At 43.1% G+C, this 23,076-nt stretch overlaps 1 protein-coding gene across 3 annotated transcripts in view; it reads right to left on the reverse strand.

Annotated features, from left to right (window-relative positions):
• LOC128734860 (ribosomal protein S6 kinase beta-2) overlaps positions 1–23,076 on the reverse strand; it is a 91,868-nt gene that overhangs the window by 43,138 nt on the left and 25,654 nt on the right. For 2 of the 3 annotated variants that reach the window (XM_053829239.1, XM_053829240.1), the window contains exon 3: positions 6,763–6,810. The exons of the other annotated variant lie outside the window; for it this stretch is intronic. In XM_053829239.1, the coding sequence (XP_053685214.1) occupies positions 6,763–6,810 (48 nt within the window). The remainder of the gene's footprint in view (positions 1–6,762; positions 6,811–23,076) is intronic. 3 annotated transcript variants of the gene reach the window in all.

Raw genomic sequence — 23,076 nt, forward strand, 5'->3', positions numbered from 1 at the left:
AGTAAATTGCAAACAAATTGACCGCGCGTGTAGATTATACCCGCGAGTTTACACCGGGCAAGCGCGTAAACAATAATAATAAATTTATCAAAAACAGAAGCGGCCGGTAATGTGGAGCGTGCATAGTTGGCAAAAATAGCGGTTAAACTTGGATTAGGGTGTTTCCGATTTTTTTGTGATAGCTTTTGGGCAAAAGTGCCCCAAAAAAAATTCATGCAATGGTTGCATGTTACCACGACAAAAACTTTATTGAATAATAACTTTTGTTTGATGAATTTTACTACATTAAAACAAAAGGCATAAGTGCTGATCATGGCAATGTCACACTGCATCGCACACGAAAGAGCCACTCTCTGTAACGGATAAACGTTGAAGCATAATCACGTGGATTTCGCACGGTGTTAATGCAATTTCATGGTTCTACTGCTGCTGAAAGGTGAGTGCAGCACGTGCAGCAACGTCCGGTTGTGATAACCTCGACAGGGCCGCAGCCACCAGCAGACGGTTTTAGTGCCTGCCTGCCTGCCACTTAATACACTGCACAGTAATTTTGCATCGTAACTTTTCCATCAATGTAGTTATAGTAGCTTTGCAAGAAACGCGTTCGTTTCACCGTGACCAGAAGTGGCGCTCGCTCATCAAGCAAAAGCAAAGCGTGTGTTTACACTTGTGATAAGGCCGCGGCGGAGTTGCATAAACAAACAGTTCGACGCATGCAAGCTCGAGCTTGCACGAGCGAACACGTTGTCGGGCTTTCCTATTCCGGGGGGGTGTTGGCTGATGGTGAATCGTTATAAGTAGATACCAAGCACACAGCTTACTGCTGTAATAGGCGGTTTTACGACGTTCTACGAAGAAAAGACGCAATTGTTACGTGTTGCCGGTGCTGCTTGTTGAAAATGTATTTCATTGGAACAATATCGAACTATCCAACTAGGTGGTTGTCCCATATCGGCAGTTGGTGATTTTCGATGGGTTGTAAATCGATTTTACACTACTGCCGATGACAATGCGGCATGCATAATCTCTTCGGGGAGGCATTTGAATGTTTGTCAACAGCAAGCGAACCTCTCCCAGTTAGGTGGTCTTGTCTTCCTATGAAATTCTAATGTAGTTGATAGATTGGAATCCTGGAAACAAGATTCTAGCTTTCTGGGTTGTCCTGCTCTATGTCACCAATTATACTTATTTAACTGTATCGCCCCAACCGAGCAAAATTTGAAAATGTTATGTATGTATGAGGCATTTTTCCTGTCAGCGCACTCCAGTCGTCCCGGCCCTGTATTCGGGTGTGCGGAGCGAACCTTGCGAAACGTAAACCCTGGAAAGTATCAATGTGATTATCTCCTCGCTACCGCTGATACACACTTTGTTTCCAGTGACCCAAGCGTCCCCTCACTCTGCGCGTGACATAGCGTATCACTCTGGAGCGCTGGGCAGTTTACCGCATCTTTACTGACGTCTGAGGCTATACGCTATACCGGAGCGCAATGAAATTAGCACTATGGTAGCCCATAATCTCCCTATCGTATTCGAGTTATTTCTGTCAGCGATCAACAGTCGTCACGATCTTGCGTGTGGGTGTAGTGGAACAACTCTTAAACAATTCTTCCAAAGACGCAGTCCCCGTTTTCGGCTCTTTATCTGTCTCACAAAGGAATTCCTCCAATCAGTTCTTGATTTACTACTAGAACGTGCGTGGACTTCGAACAAAAATCGATGACTTTTTCAATACTGTAACAGAGTCGAACTTTGATATAATCGTTTTAATGGAATCCTGGCTTAATGAGAAGATTCGCTTGCAATAACTATTAGCAGAAAATCCCATGGTCCCAAGGTGATCTTAAAAGGGGTGGACCAAGTATCGGGAGGTTAAAATAAGGAAAAAAAGCTTTGTTGTCTTGTGAAAATTTCCAAAACGAAAACATGTGCAAACGGCTGAAAGACAAAAGGGGAGTGGTGTCTTACATCTTCTAGGTATATAAACGTGAATGTACTCATAACTCTGGAACAACTGAATGGTTCTTCATTAAACTTGGCATACATGTTCTTCGACATAAGGAAGTCTGTAGTAGAAAAGGTTGACACATGGGGAAGGTGGTCCCTAACAAAGGGGAGAAGTCCAAATAGGTAGAAAGGGCTACGTTTCTCTTGTATTCAAACCGATAACAGCTGTACATGTGATTAGGAGATGAAAAGGTGCGGAGTCCGAGAAAGGAAGAGGCGCACTGCTAAGGAAGGAGTCGAGATAAGTCAAAAAAGACTTGATTTCTCTTTCCTTATAGATTTCCGGATTAAAAGCATGTATAAGTGGCTTTGGGGAGGAGCTGAACTGTGATGAGCTTCCAAACGAGTAAAAAGCTCTGTTTATTTATCGGAATTTTCGAAGCAAAAACAGATGTGCGAGCGGCCGGAAGATAAACGAGGGATTACCTCTGATAAGAGGGGAGGTCCAAATCTAAACATACAAAAGTGAATGAATTTTTGTTGTGCGCCGCCATAACTGATGAAAACGGATGCAGTATGATACGCTCGGCCGTCAACGAGTCCGTAACCCGCAAGTTTTACGAGAAGGAGAACCAAACTCGTAAGGGCTACACACCTAAACCTGACGTGTGTAGGGACGGGGGAGGGGATCTAATCACAAACGAACGCGAGGTGGTCGACAGTATTTCGATGAGCACCTCGACAGCGATATAATAGAAAGAGACGCAACGGAAGTTAGCCTCGGAGTGCCTACAAACGACAACAGCGTGTCGGTTCCCGATCTCGAAGAGAGCCTTCGTCAGCTGAAGAATAATAGAGCCGTCGTAAAGGACTACTTCCCGCAGAATTCTACAAAAATGTCCATGAAGCGCTAGCAACGGTACTTCATTGGATAACTTCTTGGATTTGGGAGGAGGAGAAACTACCGGAGGAGTGGATGGCAGGTGTAGTCTGTCCCATCTACAAAAAGGATGACCGGCTAGATTGCTGTAATCACCGCGGCATCACGTTGGTCAGCGCTGCCTACAAGGTGGTCTCCCAGATTTTGTTACGGCGGCTATCCTAAATAGCAAGATAATTCGTAGGGCAGTATCAGGCGGGCTTTATGGGGGCCCGTGCTGCTACGGATCAAATTTTTGCTCTCCGACATGTCCTCCAGAAATGTCGAGAGTACAACGTGTCTACGCATCATATTTTCGTGGATTTCAGGGCAGCATACGATACAGTTGAACGAGAACAGCTATGGCAGATAATGCACGAGTACGGTTTTCTGGACAAACTGACGCGGCCGATCAAAGCTACCCTGGAGCGGGTGACGTGCTACGTGCACGTTTCGGGAACACTCCCAAGTCCTTTCGAATCGCACAGAGAGTTGCGACAAGGAGATGGATTGTCCTGTATGTTATTCAATATCGCTATTGAAGGTGTGATCCGGTGAGCGGGCATTGAAACGAGAGGAACGATCTTCAGCAAGACTAGCCTACTCCTAAAATTTCGCAGACAACCTCGAAATCATTACTAGAAACCTTGAGACGGCGGAGACAATCTACCCCAGACTAAAAACGGAGGGTAGGAGGATAGGGTTACAAATCAATGCGTCGAAAACCAAATATATGGTAGGAAGAGGTACCAGAGAAAGCAATGTTTGCCTCCCACGGATAGTTACTAATGACGGCGATGAACAATGAACGAAGTGGTTGATGAATTCGTATATTTGGGATCTCTGGTCAACGCCGACAATAATACGAGTAAGGAGAACCAACGACGCATTCAAGCCTGAAATCGAGCCTACTTCTCCTCCGCAAGACGCTTCGATCAAGCGCCGCCGCGCAAAGCTGACGATGTACAAAACGCTTATCAAACCGGTAGTCCTCTACGGACTTGAGACAGTAATTTTGCTTACGGAAGACACGCCGTGCACTTGCAGTATTTGAACGAAAGGTGTTTGGCGAAGTACAAACAGAAAGCGGAGAGTGGCGGAGGCGTATGAATCACGAGCTACATGCACTGCTTAGAGAGATTCCCATCGTACACCTGGCGAAAGCCCCGCCACGTCGCAAAGATGCCTAACGATTGTGCAGTGAAATCCATTCTCTTCAAGAACCCCACCGGCACCAGGAATAGACGCGCCCAACGTGCTAGATAGCTAGACCTGGTTTCAGCCGACTTGCGTGTGTCAAGACGCGCAACGAATTGGCGACGAGTAACCCAGGACCGAGTACAATGGAGAGGAGTTCTTGATACGGCAAGAGCCACCCCGGCTTTCGGCTGGTAAAACTATCCACCATAACTCTGGAACGGTTGAACGGTTTCTCATTGAGATTGGCATACACGTTCTTTGACATAAGGAAGCAGATGTACAGATTCCCGGGTAATAAAACTGTGGTGCTGACAAGGGGAAGAGGGACGTCCAAAAGCAGAAAAATGCATTATGTTTCCGTTATGAAAACAGATGTACCAGTGGATTGGATACAAAGGGACCCTTAGTAAGCTCGGGCTAGTTTATTATAAAATTCAAATTTCATCAATCTTCTTAATTTTGTGTTCTTAGCGGCCTCAACTTAGTCTAATATTGTTTAGCTTCTTTCTCTGCGGGTATGAAACGGGGAAGGCAACTAGGAAAAAACGCCCAACATAACTCTAGCCATCCCAAGCCCCTACCTAGCGCCTCCAGGTGGCCATACCTGGAAATACTTCAATTTGTAGAATTTAGTAGCCAAGCTCGTCATTTTCCAGGATGTCTTCAACAATTGACTGCGTTAGTCTAGTGTGAGATTATATTATATTAGATATTGTTTAGCTTCTTTCTCTGCCTCGTTGGTTCATTGGTGAATATTCAAGTTACTTTCTTATTGTCTGTGTTTCGTAATGTTTCGGACCCATATTTCTTTACTAGCTATAACCCACGTGCTTAGCTTCACATCTCACTAAAAGTGAATCAGAGGTAGCCAACCTAGTTTTTTATAATTTCGGCGAAAAAATACTTTTTGATATGATAACTTAGATTCATTATAACAGAGATAACCGGGATGTTTGACCAAAACACCTAAATGTACCCTAAGCATTGAATATTTGTGGCTCAAGCAGCATGTTACTCATAATTGTGTGGAAGATTTGTGTTTCTAAGTAACACTAAGTAACATTATGTTCCTAAAGATGAAACTAAGTGATTATGGATGTTTGTCTAAAAATAGTAACGCTTCAACAAATTATATAATTTGTTCGATTAATTTGCCAATGTGGACCTGGAGTTTGGTACTGGTATCTGTATATCGTTACCTTATATTTGTTTATAATACGAATTTTGGGTCCCTTCTCTTTCGGGCTCACAACAAATCCTGCTTCGGATGAGAGAATGTTCGTGAACGAGCTGCGATTTTAGCGAAGAAAGTATGGCACCTGTCAGATATTTGGTTTGTGTTACAGACCGAACAAGGCTCTTATATATGTAGTAGATTTGGCGTGTATTTTTGGAGTATTTTCTTAAGACTTAGGGCGGATCCAAATGTAGTCATTTTTGGCCATTTTTGCTTTTGGAACATTTTTTTTTAATTCACAACATAAACCCCCTCAACCACTGAACCGATTTTAATGATTTTGATATCAAATGAAAGATGTTTTAATTACCTTTTTGAGAAAAATATTGGATTAAAACTCTAATTTGTTTATATTTTCTTACTTACTTACTACTACTTACTATTACTCTTGATAACAAGAAAACGAATATTTCTGGAAGTTTCCCGCTGTTTTATATAAAAATAGCAAATATTTCAACATAAATAATGTTTCGTTGGAACAACATTAATTGGCTGCCATAATTTAACTAGGAAAACGAACTGAAGGGACATGAATTGTTATAATCCTATGGATTCTCATTTCGAACAACCTGCATATTGCGAGGCACACACTGAACTTTTTGGTGACAATGGATAAGTATAGAGAAATTTTAGTCAAACCTGACACGGTCAGGTTCCGAAACGATCCACGACCTCGGATGGAATGCACACAAGTTTAATTGCATCAGACTCGTTGGCATTTATTATATATGCGATACGATAACCACGAGGTGTGTGTGTGTGTTTAAACATTTCTTAACTCATTATGCAACTAAATAGCTAACAGATTAATGTGCTCAGTTTATTGCATATCACTTTCGCACCCTGCTACTCTAATAAAAGTCGGATCCCTTTTTAACTTTCTGATAGGTAGAAATATTGCACGATAACTATTAATAATTATAGGTTTCTGCTCGTGCAATAAAAGCATATTAGCAAACACGATAAAACACAAAAGCTAGGTGGTTTGAAATTGCAATTCTACACAAAGAACCGATAGGAAATAATTAATTGCGCTTCACTTGGTTCAACATTTGCTCGTTGTAGTTCAACTATTGTTGTACGTTCCAGGTAAAGTAATCACATTGCAAAACAGATACTGAACAAAAAAATCGTTTTGAATAATTTTAAACACGGGCACGTACGGCGACAACCTTCAACAGAAGCATTCTTGTTTACTCAACTGCCACCAGCCAGGGAGGGGAAGTTTATCGATTAGCCTAATTAGCACGGATGGTTTATTGATTATTTGCCCATTTCGTCAATATGTAGTCCATCCGTGTATAGATCCAGTTGAAAAAATATTGTTGAACAGGTCAAATTAAATATTTTTTTAAATAGAAAATAACGAAGAGTCATGTGGTTTATCTACCTACATCATCGAACAAACTACAAAAAATAATTACCAAACAACTACTATTAAACCATTTTAACGCCTTACATTTTCATTTCGATGGATATTTATGGCCAGCAGAGTACCATAACTTACCTGCAATGAAACGAGAGAAGAAAAGAAAACATACAATTAATTATAAAGTCACTCAACAGTAATTGGTTCGGTTAATTGAAACTTTAATCCAATCAGTGCTCGATTAATGCGCCCAAGTGCGGTTTTTACTCCGACCATTTCGCCGCTCTTATCGGTCTTAGCTATGGTCTCCCGAGCGAGAGTAAGTACTAAGAGTAATTCCATCTACAGACAGCACCATCGCGGTGCGGCGGTCGCGTCAAGGTCCGGGGTGTCCCATATATGTATGCACGTGCGATTCCTTGATCTTACGGTTATTTATGCAAGCACGCGCTTGCACTACTCCACAAAGACAGCCTCAGCTTTGTTGTGGCACCGAACGGCCAACCAAACCGGTTTTGGCGGAGGGAACTGCATTCCAAGGGCTTTTTAACGATGTAACAATTCCGAACTATCGTCGACCGACGACGGCGGCGACGGTTGTTCTATCGGTGTGCTGTTGTGGTGCCGACATAGACACCCGATGAAAGAGAAAAGATAAACACGACGGCGGCAGCAGCAGTGGCTTGCATACCGACTCAAGTTGGCCTAGAGAAGGAGAGAACCGTTTTTTTTTTTCGTCGAATGCAGGCCGGCAACAAGCAGGTTATGTAAAGCCCGAAACTGGAACACCTCGATTTCCTCATATACACAGTGAGTGAGTGGAGCGCGCTTGATAGGTGCACCAAGGGTGCTCAAATATTCCCATTGCAACAGATTGCAACAATTTACACTAATTGAAACAGCAATTCGAGCAACTTTTCAAAGCGCGATAAGATTTGCAGTCTTAACAGTAGTTAATTGGATGTTTTATAGCACACCCCTAGCGAATGACCAGAGTCGAACTACCAGGCAGGCAAAACCTACTCACCCTGGTGCTCGCTAGGCAGCCTTGAGATCGGGTGCAGCAGCGCCAGCGGTAGAGATTTTCAATTTTCCATTTCCACCCACCCACCGTTCGCTGCCGGTACCCTTACTTACTTACTTAGGTGGCTTGCCGTCCTAAGACAAAGCCTGTTGAACAAAATTTCTCCATGTAACTCGGTTGAGGGCTACCGCTCTCCAATTCCTCGGACACCGAGTACTCTCCGCCAGATCTCGCTCCACCTGGTCTAACCATCTTGCTCGCTGCGCTCCTGGTCGTCTTGTTCCTACCGGATTTGAGGCGAACACCATCTTTGCAGGGCAGTTGTCCGGCATTCTTGCAACATGCCCTGCCCATCGCATCCGTCCAGCTTTAGCCACCTTCTGGATACTGGGTTCGCCATAGAGCTGTGCGAGTTCATGGTTCATCCTCCGCCTCCATACTCCGTTCTCCTGTACGCCGCCGAAGATCGTTCTTAGCACTCGTCGTTCGAAAACTCCGAGCACTCGCAGGTCCTCCTCGAGCATTGTCCATGTTTCATGCCCGTAGAGAACAACCGGTCTAATAAGCGTCTTGTACAGGGTGCACTTTGTACGGGGACTTAGTCTGCTCGACCGCAATTGCTTGTGGAGCCCATAGTAAGCACGACTTCCGCTGATAATACGCCTCCGAATCTCACGGCTGGTATCATTGTCCGCCGTTACCAGTGAGCCAAGGTAGACAAATTCATCGACTACCTCAAACTCATCGCCGTCGATCAATATACTACTGCCCAAGCGGTGTCGTTCGGCCTCGGTTCCGCTGGCCAGCATGTACTTTGTTTTAGACGTATTTACCTTTAACCCAATCTTTTCTGCTTCGCGCTTTAGTCTGGTGTACTGTTCAGCCACCGCCACAGATGTTCTGCCGATAATATCCATGTCATCGGCAAAGCAGACGAATTGACTAGATTTGTTGAATATCGTGCCCCGCGTGTTGATATCCGCTCGGTTCATAACACCTTGTAGCGCTATGTTGAACAGCAGGCATGAAAGACCATCACCTTGACGAAGCCCTCTGTGTGATTCGAATGAACTTGACAATCCACCCGAAATCCGAACACAGCACTGCGTACCATCCATCGTAGATTTAATCAGTTTGATGAGCTTCCTGGGGAAGCTGTTCTCGTCCATGATTTTCCATAGCTCTTTCCGGTCGATGGTATCATATGCGGCTTTGAAGTCAACGAATAAATGATGCGTGGGAACTCTGTATTCACGGCCCTTTTGGAGGATTTGCCGCAGTGTAAATATTTGATCCGTTGTAGACCGACCTTCGACGAAGCCGGCTTGATAAGTTCCCACAAATCTATTCGCAATTGGTGATAGACGGCGGAAAATGATTTGGGACAGCACTTTATAGGCGGCATTGAGAACGGTGATCGCTCGATAGTTCTCACAGTCCAACTTGTCGCCCTTTTTATAGATCGGGCAGATAACCCCATCTTTCCACTCCTCCGGTAGCTGTTCCGTATCCCAAATTCTAACAATTAGTCGGTGCATACAAACGGCCAGCTTTTCTGGTCCCATTTTAATAAGCTCCGCTCCGATGCCATCTTTTCCAGCTGACTTGTTGTTCTTTAGCTGCATGATGGCCTCCTTAACTTCGCCTATCGTTGGGGCTGGCACCTCTTCCCCGTTTGCTGCACCGTCGAAATCGCTTTCCCCGCCGCCATGGTTTTCCGCCTGGGCGCCATTCAGGTGTTCGTCGAAGTGCTGCTTCCACCTATCCGTCACCTCACGATCGTCCGTCAGAATACTGCCAGTCTTATCCCGACACATTTCGGCTCGCGGCACAAAGCCTTTGCGGGATCCGTTCAGTTTCTGGTAGAACTTCCGCGTTTCCTGAGAACGATGCAGCCGCTCCAACTCCGCATATTCCTGCTCTTCCAGGGTGCGCTTTTTCTCCCGAAAGATTTGGTTTCGCTGCATCTTCTTCTGTTTGTGTCTTTCCACGTTCTGACGTGTGGCACTGCGCATCTTGGCCGCCCGCGCAGCGTTCTCCTCATCCATCACCCTCCTACATTCATCGTCAAACCAATCGTTCCGCTGATTCCGGGCCACATGCCCGATGGAGCTCTCCGCTACACTGCTGATGGCTGTTTTGATAGTGTTCCAACAGTCCTCGAGAGGGGCTTCGTCCAGCTCGTCCTCTTCCGGCAGTGCAGCTTCGAGTGAATGCGCGTAGTTTGCGGCGACGTCTGGCTGCTTCAGCCGCGCGAGATCTAACCGAGGCTGGCGTCGGTACCGAATGTTGTTCACAACGGAGAGTCTTGGGCGCATCTTAACCATCACTAGGTAGTGGTCCGAGTCAACGTTAGCGCTTCGATAGGATCTGACGTCGATAATGTCTGAGAAGTGCCGACTGTCGATCAAAACGTGGTCGATCTGTGATTCTGTCTGATTTGGTGACCTCCAAGTGTACTTATGGTGGATTCTGTGCTGGAAAAAGGTACTACGTACGGCCATATTCTTGGAGGCGGCAAAGTCGATAAGTCTTAGGCCCATTTCATTGGTTCGCTGGTGTGCACTGAACCTTCCAATCACCGGTTTGTATTCCTCCTCCTGGCCGACCTGAGCATTGAAATCCCCGATGACGATCTTGATATCATGTTTTGGGCAGCGGTCGTATTCACTCTCCAACTGCGCGTAGAATTCATCCTTGTCGTCATCGGTACTTCTGAGGTGAGGGCTGTGCACGTTGATGATGCTTATGTTGAAGAATCGGCCCTTGATTCTCAACCTGCACATTCGAGGATTGATTGGCCACCACCCAATCACACGTTTCCGCATCTCGCCCATCACTATGAAAGCTGTACCCAGCTCGTGTGTGTTGCCGCAGCTCTGGTAGATGGTATGTCCATCTCTGAACGTACGTACCGTTGAGCTCTTCCAGCACACCTCCTGCAGCGCTACGACGTCGAACTTGCGGCTCTTTAATACGTCGGAGAGCACTCGAGTGCTCCCTTGGAAATTGAGAGATCGGCAGTTCCACGTCCCGAGTTTCCAATCCATAGTCCTTTTTCGTCGCGTGGGTCTATTCCGATTGTTCCAGTAAGAATATATTTGTTCTTCGTTCCATGCTTTAATATTTTTCGTGGTGACGGCTTGCAAAGCCTGCTACACCAACCCCCTGTTTCGCCGGAGGGCCAACGAAGCTCGAAAGAGCCCTCCTTTCCTGTCAGCATACGACCTTGGCTTCCACCGGGGTTGGTTACCCGATCTCCACCAAAGTTGCTCGTATCCCGGCTGGTACCACGAGGCGGTAGGAATAGGAGTTGCTGAATAAGAGGCTATGAACCACTGTAGGGTCTATTTTATGCCTACACGTGCACAAGGCACCGACGGTACGCATTATTCAGCCGTTTACCAGCTGCCGGTACCCACATGATGTGATTTATCATCGACGCGACTATGGGGCCGGTGCAGCAGTGTGACCGAGCAGGCGGACGAGGAACCATTTAACGGAATCGTTGTGAGCTGCTAGTGCTGCTCTGCTGCAACTATTGACTTATACACATTGCGCCTTGCTTTACCAGCGAATCTAGGGCAAACGTATGCCCCCCGTCGTCGTATGCGTTGCGCGTTCTCCACTACTTAGGGTCTGACGAATTGTCATCTCCGGCCGCAGCACCAGCAGCAGCAGCAGCATGGTGTGTGCAAAAGCAACGGTGAATGGAAACTGCACATATGCACGTACCGCTACTCGAGTGAAGCTGAAGGATGATGCTAGCCGGCAGTGCAGTGCAGGCATTGCACGTTATGTCGTTTTATGAATGATATCGTACGTACTAATGTGTACACGTACAGGTGGAAATGCTTCGCGTGCCAGCAGTGAGAGTTCTCATACTTGCTTGGGAATGCATTCCGCGTAGGAATGCTGCTAGTTTTGAAGTGCTTGCTGCCGGAGAAAATCGAGCTTGATTGAAGATATGTACGGCCCCGTGCTGCTGCACAGCATTGGAGAGCATGAAATGTCAGGATCATCGTGACGATGTTATTACCAGCAGCGCAATAAAAATTGCTGAGATTTTGCGAATCAAGATCGTTTGGCTAGATTTATCTTTCGGATTTATGTCACTAGCAACGCATATATCACCACAGCATGTTGCGGCTGGTTTGTGGTTGAATTAAAATCAGCTGGCGTTTGCTGAAGGATAGTGAAGGTGACCTACATTATAAATAGAAGATTAGCACGACTTTTTGGAGTGACTACACCTGTGGCCTTACTAAATAATGTCATAATTGCATACAACGTACGTAATTGTACGCATTTTTCAGCGTTCAAAGAATAAATTGTACAATTATCCATAAATTTTGCTGTGTAAACAAACGAAGCAGAAAAAAATGCCTACAAAGTACCAGCCCGAAATCACACTACATGCCGGATAACACAAATATAATAGTTTTAAAACTGGGTGTTTGATACTCTCATAACCAGTGATTGCTGCTGCTTCTGTCGACAGACAGATAACAGAATCCCGAAAAGTAGGTGGAAATAGCTCCATTAGAAGAACCTCCTGTTGTTCAACATATTTAAAACAATTTTTTCGCTCAAATTTATTGATTTTCGTATGAATACAAAAGTTAAATATTTATTAAATAAATATACTTTGTTGAGTATTTTATTGTGCTACTGGTATATGCTACTCACCGAATCCTATCGATCAAATTTTAGATCCACTTGTTTCAGTGGCGATGCAAATCGCTATGACCAATTGTAAAGGCAAATTATTCATTAGCTTCACTAAGAAATATCCTTTTTTATTAATTTCTAGATTGTTTTTCAAGTTTAAAATTAGGTTTAGTTCAACAAGGGCCCGTTGAAAACTCTTGGGAAATTGAACCTAAATATAAAAGCTAGTATAGAAGTATAGAAGTTAAGTAGAATAAGTTTTTGAAATTTCAAATTAATGTTTTTTTGTGAAGTGAAGAAGCATTTGGTGAGAAGAATAATAAACTGGAAAAAACTGGAAAATTTCGGTATTAGGCCAAAGACATATTGGGCCGTTCAATGGCAGGTGAGACTCCAACTCACACTCTCCCGCAATTAAACTACCGCCGCATCCTTGTATTAGATAATCTCAAATCCAATTTTGTCCCTCCAGCCTTAAGGCGGAACCGAAAGTGGCTAACGTTATTGTGTTAGTGCGACAAACACTGTACTGTACATCTCATGTGTTCGTTAAAAACCTAAACGTTTATTTGAATATTGCATTAGTATTGGTAATATATGTCAAATAGCGGAGCTTGCAAACATAAACAGCTGATCCGCAGCCAACCACACTGACTACAAACATCCCGAAAAAGGGTTTGTTTTCTTTATCAAGGCATTCCGATTCAATCAAAATTAACAGCAGCAACTGAATAATGCGTAGGATCACTAGGATGTTTAATTAATCCGCTTGCATCGGATTGCGTTTTTGATTCCTGCGTTTGCGTTTTGTTTGTTTATTTCACTCTAAGCTCATCGATGCGGCGAAAGTTGAAAGCTCTTTAAAAGCTCATTGATGTGACGAAAGTTTGATACTGTGTTGCTGCTTTTTCGGAAATCGCTAGTTCAACGAAATATGTGCGTAACCAAATATCTATTAAATAATTCCAAATTATTGGAATTATCCAAATTGGTCGCTTTTATGAACACGTAATGATCGATATGTTCAGTTAAATTTATTTTCCATTAGCAATTATGTTTTGCTGAGCGTTTATTGATACACAGCAGATCGATAAATTGAATTACAAGTTTTAGGACATTATAACAGCGCTGGAAGCACTGATTACGTGGCGAAAGCGTGCTCTGCCAATACAGATGCATTTTTAAGGCGCAAAACAATACATGCTTCGAATGGTAGCCATTTATACAGCCATCTTTGAGCCACTATCGGTTTCCCCTTAACGCACATGTACGCTTCGCCGGCGACGGTAATTATTTTTGTATGATTGCCCTTTTCCTCTATCATCGAGAGCATAGACGGTTATCAACTCTAGTATGGTCCCTGGATGTTTTTTCTGTTTTACTTGTATCTGACCCTGTCGCGGTCCAATGTAAATTTTTTTGTAAAGTGAAGGAGCGTTTGGTGTGCGTGTGTGGAATGGTTAAGACTAGAGGAACAAAATTTGATATGAGACTATCTAGTAGTAAGGTGCGGCGGTAGTTTAATTGCAAAAACACTTGGGTACCAACCGAGAGAGTGTGGGTTGGAGTCCCACCAGCCGCCTACCATGCCTATGCTAATGTTACCACAGCGCTCCTAGTGATTGGATTTGGAATCTTTTGACAGCAGTTTGTTCAGAACAGTCTTCTTTTCTTTCCTTCTTTCTTCAATGTAAACATCGTGAATAGCGGAACTTACGATCGGCAGCTACGTTTGAATTTATTGACGACCATTGTAACAAACTTGGGAGTCTCGGTTGGCGACATTGCCATTCATTACATTTTCAACAGGAGCACTCCATTAGGAGAATTTATCTGCGTAAAGCTAACCGTTCATTTTGTGCCAGTGAGCAATGAAACCGAACAATGAAGTCGAATATAGTGACCAAAAATCGCGCTCGAAGGTTGTACAATAAGACAGCTTTCTGGGTAAAAGTTATGTAGCCACGGCTTGAGGAGAAGTCCCCAACAAATTTAAGTTTGTTCTTGTTGATTTTGCTGTGAAAATTTTCATCCAGCAACAGCAAGGTATCTGCTCGAAGATCTATAAGGAATAGCCCCTGAAAAAAAAACGAATTCTCCCATATACCAGAGAGCGCAAAAACTTTGTTAAGTTTTGGCCAGATTTAGTCAGCCGTCACTACAACCGAAAGACACTTCAATGGTACAGTGATGTCGCAACGGGGTGGATTTAGTCGAAAAAGAACTCAACCCATCTAATTGTTCCCAATTTTACCCGGAGGAGAAATCTTGGAAAGTTGTTAAGCGGAAGCCGAAAAATGCTGCAGCTTTGAAGAGATGGTGGAATAAAATGGCCGCCCAGGTTGACCAACAGTGTGTCCCGAAGACGATTTGAGATATTCGAGGAAAGGTTCGTAACTTCCTTAGGCCCAAATCGGTATAAATTGGTTAATATTTCCTCATCAAAGTGTACCTAACCCTTTTTTTGACTTAAATAGTTATATGTTATATCAAATTAAGTCCGAAATAAAGTTGGTTTTATGCAACCAGATATTAAATGAACCAAACTAATTAAAAACGTAAAAGGAGGAAACGGACCCTTTCTTGTTTTATAAAAACCAAAATAAAACCAATGGTCCAAAATTGCTTCCATGAGCAACCATTAGATAGGGTAACAAAATTGAAGCATTCGTGATTCCAAACTATACAAATAAAAAAGCAAAAGAAAGCGTACGCTCTACTCATATTGCTGTTATTCTGTTCTGTGCGAAAACCTCAAAAAAAAATCGAATGTGGCTGCCGTGAATGCGAACTTTCCGCATTCAAACTCCGCTTTTTGAACGATCATTTGACTGTTTTTTGAATCCAGTCAATCTGCCGCTTGCGCTGCTGCCGTCTTACAATTCATGCGGCATCTCAGCAAAAGCAAACAGTCGATCTCCCGTTTTGCTTTGCGCTTTGAGAATATAAACTGCAAACTGACTGGAAGCATACGGTGACGTATTTTCTCGTTTCTCTTTTTGTCTCCAAGTCGGCTGCTCACAGCAATAGTTTGTCACCCGGACGTCGGTCGGACGCAAGCAAAATATTCGTTTGTATTGGACGGAGTCCGACTGACTTCTTCCATGCACATGTAGTGGTTGTTTTTTTGTAGTATTGAATCATACGATTGTGCGGTTGCTTTTCGTTAGCGTGGGGATTGCCAGTCATTTGACTGTTTTGCAGTCATTCGTTGCTCCAAACGGTAAAGGCAACTTGATCGAAACGAAAATGTCAAAAAGTTTTAGAACGCGATCGTTCTGCTGCGTGCAATCGGCGTTTGACTGAGCAAACTGCCAGTTGTGTTATGCATAGCATTCGTATTCCACCTCTAAACGGACGGTGTGAACTTGAATGCGCGTTAGTGTGACTGCGGTAGAAAAAAAGGATCGGTCGAAGTCATGCCCATGGCTTTACTTTTTGTGCTTCGACAATGCACCAGTAGAATAGAAGATGCGTTATGCTCAAGGTGTTAGCGACCAGTTGGAAGGAGCACTTCCAGATGCACTGTTGAATGAAGAGGTAAAAACGAAGAATAACAGTAACAGGATATGAGTTGTGATCGATCTGCAGTCTGAGACCGTCAGTGGAGTCTTCCAGCGGTGAGTACCAAGCTGGTTTTCATGGAGGTCGCTTCACGATGAATTAAACGTTTACTCTGCTTTTCGGTGTTAATGAAGGCGTTTTCGTGATCGGATTTCCAGCCAGCTAGTTCATATGCTGCCTAGGCCAACGTTTCAAGTACTTAAATCATTCTATGCATACCCTTCGTCAGTTAGTTAGTTCCGGGAGTACAGCTGGCAGAATCATCTTCTGTTTGTAGGCTTTAAGGCGGTGTACGATTCAATCAACTGAAATGAGCTGTAGCAAATAATGCTAGAGCATGGTTTTCCGACGAAATTTGTTACGCTGATTTGTGCGGTGTTGGATGGGTGGATGGGTTATGACTCATGCGTCATAACAGCAGGTGAGACCTCAACCGCTGTCGTGGCATTGGATGAACCGATGCAAGGGCATGCACTCTCTAACCTGCTATATCAAATTGCTTTGGAAGGTCAATACGAAGGGCAAATGTGGAAACGAACGGGACTATCATCACGAAATCTTTCATGTTTCTTGGTTTTGCGGAAGGCGTTGGAATCTCCGCCAACAATCGTAGAGCCTGTTGTAAGAGGCCTTTAGGTCTTTTAAATGAGATTAGGACTTACCACTAACACTGCCAAACAAAGTACATGGCTGCTGGTAGGGAACATGGGGGTCCAAATGGTGTTAGTGCCGAGGTGGAACTGGATGGTCCTGTAGTTTGCACAAAATTGCCACACTACTAAACACTAATCCTACCGGTGACCCTTGAATGGTGAACGAACATGGCGGTGGACTTGAATTATGGATGATAGGGGAAGCTAATCGACAAGTGCTTGGAGTTTTTGAGCGTAAAATTTTGCGATCTATAATTGATAGCAAAATGGAAACTAAAATGTACCGCACGCGCATAAACCACGAGCAATATCAAGAACACAAATATGGGCATATAGTGAAGGTTGCGCAATACGGCAGGCTGCAGTGGGCTGAACACATGATCAGAATGCCCGACGAAAGAGTAATGATGAACGTTTAGCTGGTATTCGAAAGGATTGGAGAACGGCATCCCGGGACAGACAGTGAACCGGGCTGGAGGACCACAATTCGGTTCGACCAGTTTTAAGTGGGAACGATACCGGATATTCAGGAGCTTGGCTCAAAATACGTCCTAATCCATCCAAGGTCGTATTGAAAAATCTTGTCATTTGAAACCTCATTGCCACAAGATATCTGCGAGAAAATCATACCAAATTTTGCCAATATATTTTTTCTTTAAAGGCCAATCTATGTGGTTCTATTGAAGACTAGTTACATAAAAACCGCACATAAATCAAAGGCAGTAGAGGAAGAAGTACACTTATTTTAGATGTCAGCACGAAAAGGTCAATGCAGAGTTATTTGAGTTTAAAAAAAAAATTGAGATTATTTTGTTTATGATTTCTCAACCTTGGGATAGTATTAATAACGACGAGCTTGCTTTTTGACCAATCGTTCAATCGTTAAATGAAGTGGATGTGTTGTTCTGTTTTCATGGCCGACGTTTCGATCCCGGTTTTATATCTTCTTCAGGGTCGGGACCGAAACGTTGGCGTAAAAGTAAAACAACAACTGATCGACCGGTGCGTAAACCTGTTATTAATAATTATTAATGAATAGTCGAAAAAACTCCTCAAATATCGGCTAGGCGGTGCTTCTAGAGTCAGCACGATCGTTGCACCAGCCCCGTAACTGTCCTGTACTCTAATATCCGGCTGCGAAGTCAGGGTTGATAAAGAAGGGTCTAGTCTTATTTGCTAACATTTTGTTGTTGAAAATCGCCTGAACATGATTACAATAAAATGCTCCTTGACCGGCTCAAAAATGAATTTTGTTGAACATCCCGGTGACTCGCTGTTCCTGCTGTTTTACTACTCTCCCCTCAATAAAAATTTCCCCTAATGTTTCAAAGAAACTGTTGAAATATGCGTGAGTTTAAAATCTAGTTATTGTATTTATCGATGTCCTCACTCACTGGAAACAATTTTATTCTCGTTTGGAATGAAATGCCACAAGAACAGGTTTAGATTAGTATAAAGACATAATTACTCACAAAATGTAGAAAATAATGCACCGAAACCTGACCTCTTGCTTTTATTTCTACCAGGGATGGTTCGATCACTTTGACTCAATTTTGATTCATTTGACACTACCGTCTCAGCCGAGCAAAATTTGACAAAGTTATGTATGAGACATTTGTAGAACTCGTTATTATTTACAATTTTGCAGAATAAAGCGTTGCTATAATTTTTGTAGTTACGGCGCTACAATGCTAGTACCTCTTTAGTAACTAAATGAACGTTCATTTAGTTACTAATGAGATACTAGCATTGTAGCACCGTAACTACAAAAGATACTGCAACACTTTATTCAGTAAAATTGTAGATCTAGTTATTATCTACAAATGTCCCATACATCAATTTGTCAAATTTTGCTCCGTGAGGACGCTACTGTCAAATGAATCTAAATTGAGTCAAAGTGATCGAACCATCCCTGATTTCTACCGACTTCGCGGCCAGCTGTTAGTCTATGGGATAATTGCTATGAACCTATTGACTCCAAGAGTTGCTCCCAGTCCAGATTTATTCGTACAGCTCGTTTGACCAGCATCATATCATAAGGCCAGCTGGATGTTTAATATGAAATATTAATTTTAATAGTACTTTTTAAAAGAATCGTACAAGAAGATAAATCTTGTGATTATTGTGATGTTTATCCTGAGTCTTGCAAGGTAGTAATATTGGATCATTACTTTTTTGCTATCTTTACATCGCCATCGTTGCGATACAGTGATAGCAGTGGCATTGTACGCATAACGGCCAAAATTGGTTATTAATCCCATAATATTGGTTGTATAAGTCACAATATGACTCCAATAAAATTTATAAAGCTAATTGTGCGAGAAACCAAAGCCCAACCAACTGTTACATTAGTTTGAATTCTACTGACACATTCAGGCGTTACGGGACACTATCTCTACTATGCAGATCGGTTCCTGTTTCATAAAATCCCTGGTATTTTAGTAGAAGATAAAGTACTCTGTAAACAACTACTTTACAAGGTATTTGCCAAACAATTGGTGAAACAGGAGGCGATTCACACGGTAACAATGGGTGCTGATTGTGTCCCGTAACGCTGGAACGTGTCTACTATGCAGACATAACGTTTTTTGACCAAAATTGGTCATTAGAATCACTATAAGAATTATATCAGTATGGTAAATATTTGAAATCAGTATATATAGTAAAAATGTAAATGTTCAGGGAGAACTCGAACGGTTATATCATTTCTAATGTTAAAATTTAACTTTGGCAAAAACGCAAATAGCTCCAATTTATCACGGGGGTTAGTGTATGCTATCTGTCGACGGGAAAAGCATAGTTTACGTAGTTGGCATATTCTCGGTAAAATATGCCACCTACTTAGAACGCCTGCGGCCACCTCCTCGCCAGTTTTATTTATTGTTGAGTTTCATCTCCAGTGTTTCTACGATGTCCTGTTCCGTCTTAGTCAAAATAACTGGTCTGTTTTATCAGGCAACAATCTACAATGTATTTGGCTTAGTTCCACAACTACAAAAAACTACCGAGAATAAAAACATCGCTTCGATGCAACATTATGCATAATAACGGACGGAAAACAGTTTCCCTCGAATTGAGAGTTTTAGTTCCACTTTTATTTTCCAATCTCCACATTTGGAAAACCACAATCCATAGCAAAAAGTAAAAGCGGTAATAAAAAGCTGGTAAATTTTGAATGAAACTTTTTTTTATAGGCATTGTATGTATATACGTGACGGTATGGTCTATGTACAATTTAATCCTCCAAAGGTACGACACGCTTGCTGGCATCCGTTACATGCCGACTGCCGGCGTGTGCACAACAGTTAAACTTCAAGTGGCTGGCTGGCTGGCTCGTTCGCTCGTTACTAGTAGTAGGTATATCTCATATATTATCCGCGATGACACGGCAAAAATTGGAAAACAGTGCCGTGACCTATTTCAAAGTGCTTTACAATGACGACCGGGTCTGGTGGAAAATTGGAAGTATTTGACAAGCGTCATAACAGTACGTTAGTATTTTCTGCTAACTAGTATGACATCTGTGATGATAATAAATTCAAAAGACTGCGTCTTATTCAAGTTGTGATTTTTTTCACTAACGAATCGAATTGCAATTGCATAATTTGTCGCATATTTTCTGCAACGTAACTGTTATCTTTGCCTCACTATCAAGAAATAGTAGGAAATAAGGTAAAAATTACCGTAAAATACTCTCAGCACACGAAGTACGCCAAGGATGCATAATTTTAAATAAACAATGCACACGACCTATTTACGAACAGACCCTTCCACCACCCCGGGGACTACTCTAACCGGTCGGTCGAGTACGAGTACGCCCGCAACCCACATGTCGACTGTGACCTTAATTGGAAAACTATCATTGCAGTACACAGCCTTCGGGCTTCCGGGGTTTTCTCTGCCTATACTCGCTCTCTGCCAGCCAGCGTGCAGCTTGTAGGTACATATAAATGCATAAACGGTCTGCACCGGTGCACCGGTCGGTTGTTGTTTGTCAGTTCCGTACTATACTATGTGTACACAATTAATGCTCAATAGTATACATAGTGCAGCCTGGCTCCGATGATTCATTCAGCAAACGTCGGCTCAACGAACGTCTTGCTAAATAGCAATAATGCTCTTTTTAGCTCCGAGCAACAGCTTTCGCCATTGCTCCGTTAAAGCCTGGAACCTTTGGCCACGGTAATTTGAATTTCAAATCGGTTCCCGACTAGTTCTGGCTCGTTCAAGGTTCTAGCAAAGCCGAACTAACCGAACTGAACGTACGGACTCGCTGCTGCTGCTTTTCCGTTCAAATTATGATCGTTTTTCTCGGGGCCTCCAGCATCACATTGGATGCCGATTGAATGAGTTCAGTGCTAAGCCGGCCGCGCGCCATTTGTTGAGACAAATGGTGCTAGTGCAACCGACACACCAAGAAGCGAGCGACACGACAAGAGAGGTAGGTAAGCAGAATACCGACATATGTATGTATATCCACTGCCATGCCCCATGCCATGCTATGCTGCCTCCCTGCCCGTTTGCCTGCCTGCCAGCCAGCCTGCGTGTATCGATGTAGAGCATACTTGTGTAGAACTAGACGCAAGACATAGCAGCGAGAGAGAAAAAACCTCACGACGGAAAGTAGGTCAATGACGAACAGAATGTGTGTCATAGAAAAAAAAGCTGATCACTCTATGCCATTTGCTTAGAGCTTTCCGTAACCATATGGGGAGATAAGTTTGAGTACCAGTCGCTAAAATGCGTGGCGATTTAAAAGTACATGTATCGTGTGCTATTCTGTGTTCTATTCTGTTCCAGTATTTTATAGCACAATAAAAACAATTCAATAATAATTTAGATAGTAAAAGTAATGACTTAGTTTAACTCCCACCCAGCGAAAGGTTGTTACGACGATTAAACTGCAAGAAAACGAAATCTTTTTCCTTCCCCCCGAATGAGGATAATAATATTGTGTCACCAGTCACCACTCCGGTCTGTGGGCTGTGGGCGGGCGTTTGTGCACAACGAGATTCCCCACGTGTGCGCACAAGCCAATTTAGTACCTACACATGGGTATTACACGCTATGCTGCTGCTGCTGCTGCTGCTATTGAATCAATCGACCTCTCACTATGAATAATGTGCCATTAGCGCACAACATTATGCAGCAGCAACCTTCGAGCAGAGTAGTTGCTTCATAGGCAAACGCAACAACGATTGAGTGAGTGAGTGAGTGTCTGAACAGCCCGCCGAAAGAGAAGGTACAAAAATGGTAGACGTAAGCCCCGGAACTTGTTTCGAGCAGACTAAAATTTTACGGGGCCAGGCGTTCCACGACTTTTTGGCTACGGTCAAATAGTTTTAGAGGCCGGATATGATCTGGGAAACGTTGGGTTTTATCTGCTCACCGGGGCATGTTGAATGCTCACCGAAGAAAGTTTCCTGATCGATCATGGAATAAATTTGAGCTTTGTGAGTACGTAGGTACATAGGCTTTCTCCTAGCAGTATCTTCAGTTTTATCCCGTACACCAGCTGATATATCTACATTTACCCCTTAGGAAACAATTTATGCAAAAAAGTTACGGTAACGCCTTCACCACCCTGACAGAATAATAGTGGTCTGGTAGTGAATGTTCCCGGTTCAAAGATCAATCAATTTGCAAGCATAACTTTTTTTTTCACAGGTACATACGCGCTGGAAAAGTAAGGCCCTACAACAGCACTTACATACATGGGCGGGGCCACTTGAAGCTGAATCTACGGAAACCGTTGTTCGCGCGGGGTGCATTTTTCCACCGTGACGCAGCGCGATAGTGATCTACTTTCGCTTTCGAGCAGCGCTAGGTAGCCATCATTATGAATGGATCTCTTCAGTCAGTGGCATCAAAAATATGCACGGCGAGGCAATGCAAGGGAAAGACTACTTACTTACTTAACTTTCTTTTTCGTTTAAATCAAAACCGAACTAAAAATTGAAAACATGATTAGATAATTTATTCAAATGCATAAGTTTTGAACATTAAAAATTACTTCACATGCTGTTCCATAGCCAGTTTGTACGCCCAACTCTTATAATTAGTACAAAACAACTCATTTACCTTGTTTAGTGCCGGAGTAATTACAACCCGGCAGTATGTAGAACGAGATTATAGTTGAACCATGAACGTAAAATACGTTAAATGATTGATCGAATGCTTTGTTGCTGCAGTCTTATTGCAATTAATTTGTAAGATCAATTTTGATCGCGAGAATCGTTATAAGTGTGTTCAAAGTGCGTTTATATTCCTTTTCCTGCACTACGCCGCACTGTGGTCAAATGTAACTAACAAAAATTAACTAATTTTAAAAGGGCTTGCAAGGAAAATACGCCTAGTTCCAAGCTGGATGTTGTGAGGGTCGTTTCACGACATAACATTCAGTCAGGCACGCGCATCAGCTACTAGACTTCGTAGCTAGTGGTTTGTTGACTTTAAGGCGACGTACGATGCAATCAAACGAAAAGAACTGTG

Source organism: Sabethes cyaneus, chromosome 2 (assembly GCF_943734655.1).
Source record: "Sabethes cyaneus chromosome 2, idSabCyanKW18_F2, whole genome shotgun sequence".
Taxonomy (NCBI): Eukaryota; Metazoa; Arthropoda; class Insecta; order Diptera; family Culicidae; genus Sabethes; species Sabethes cyaneus.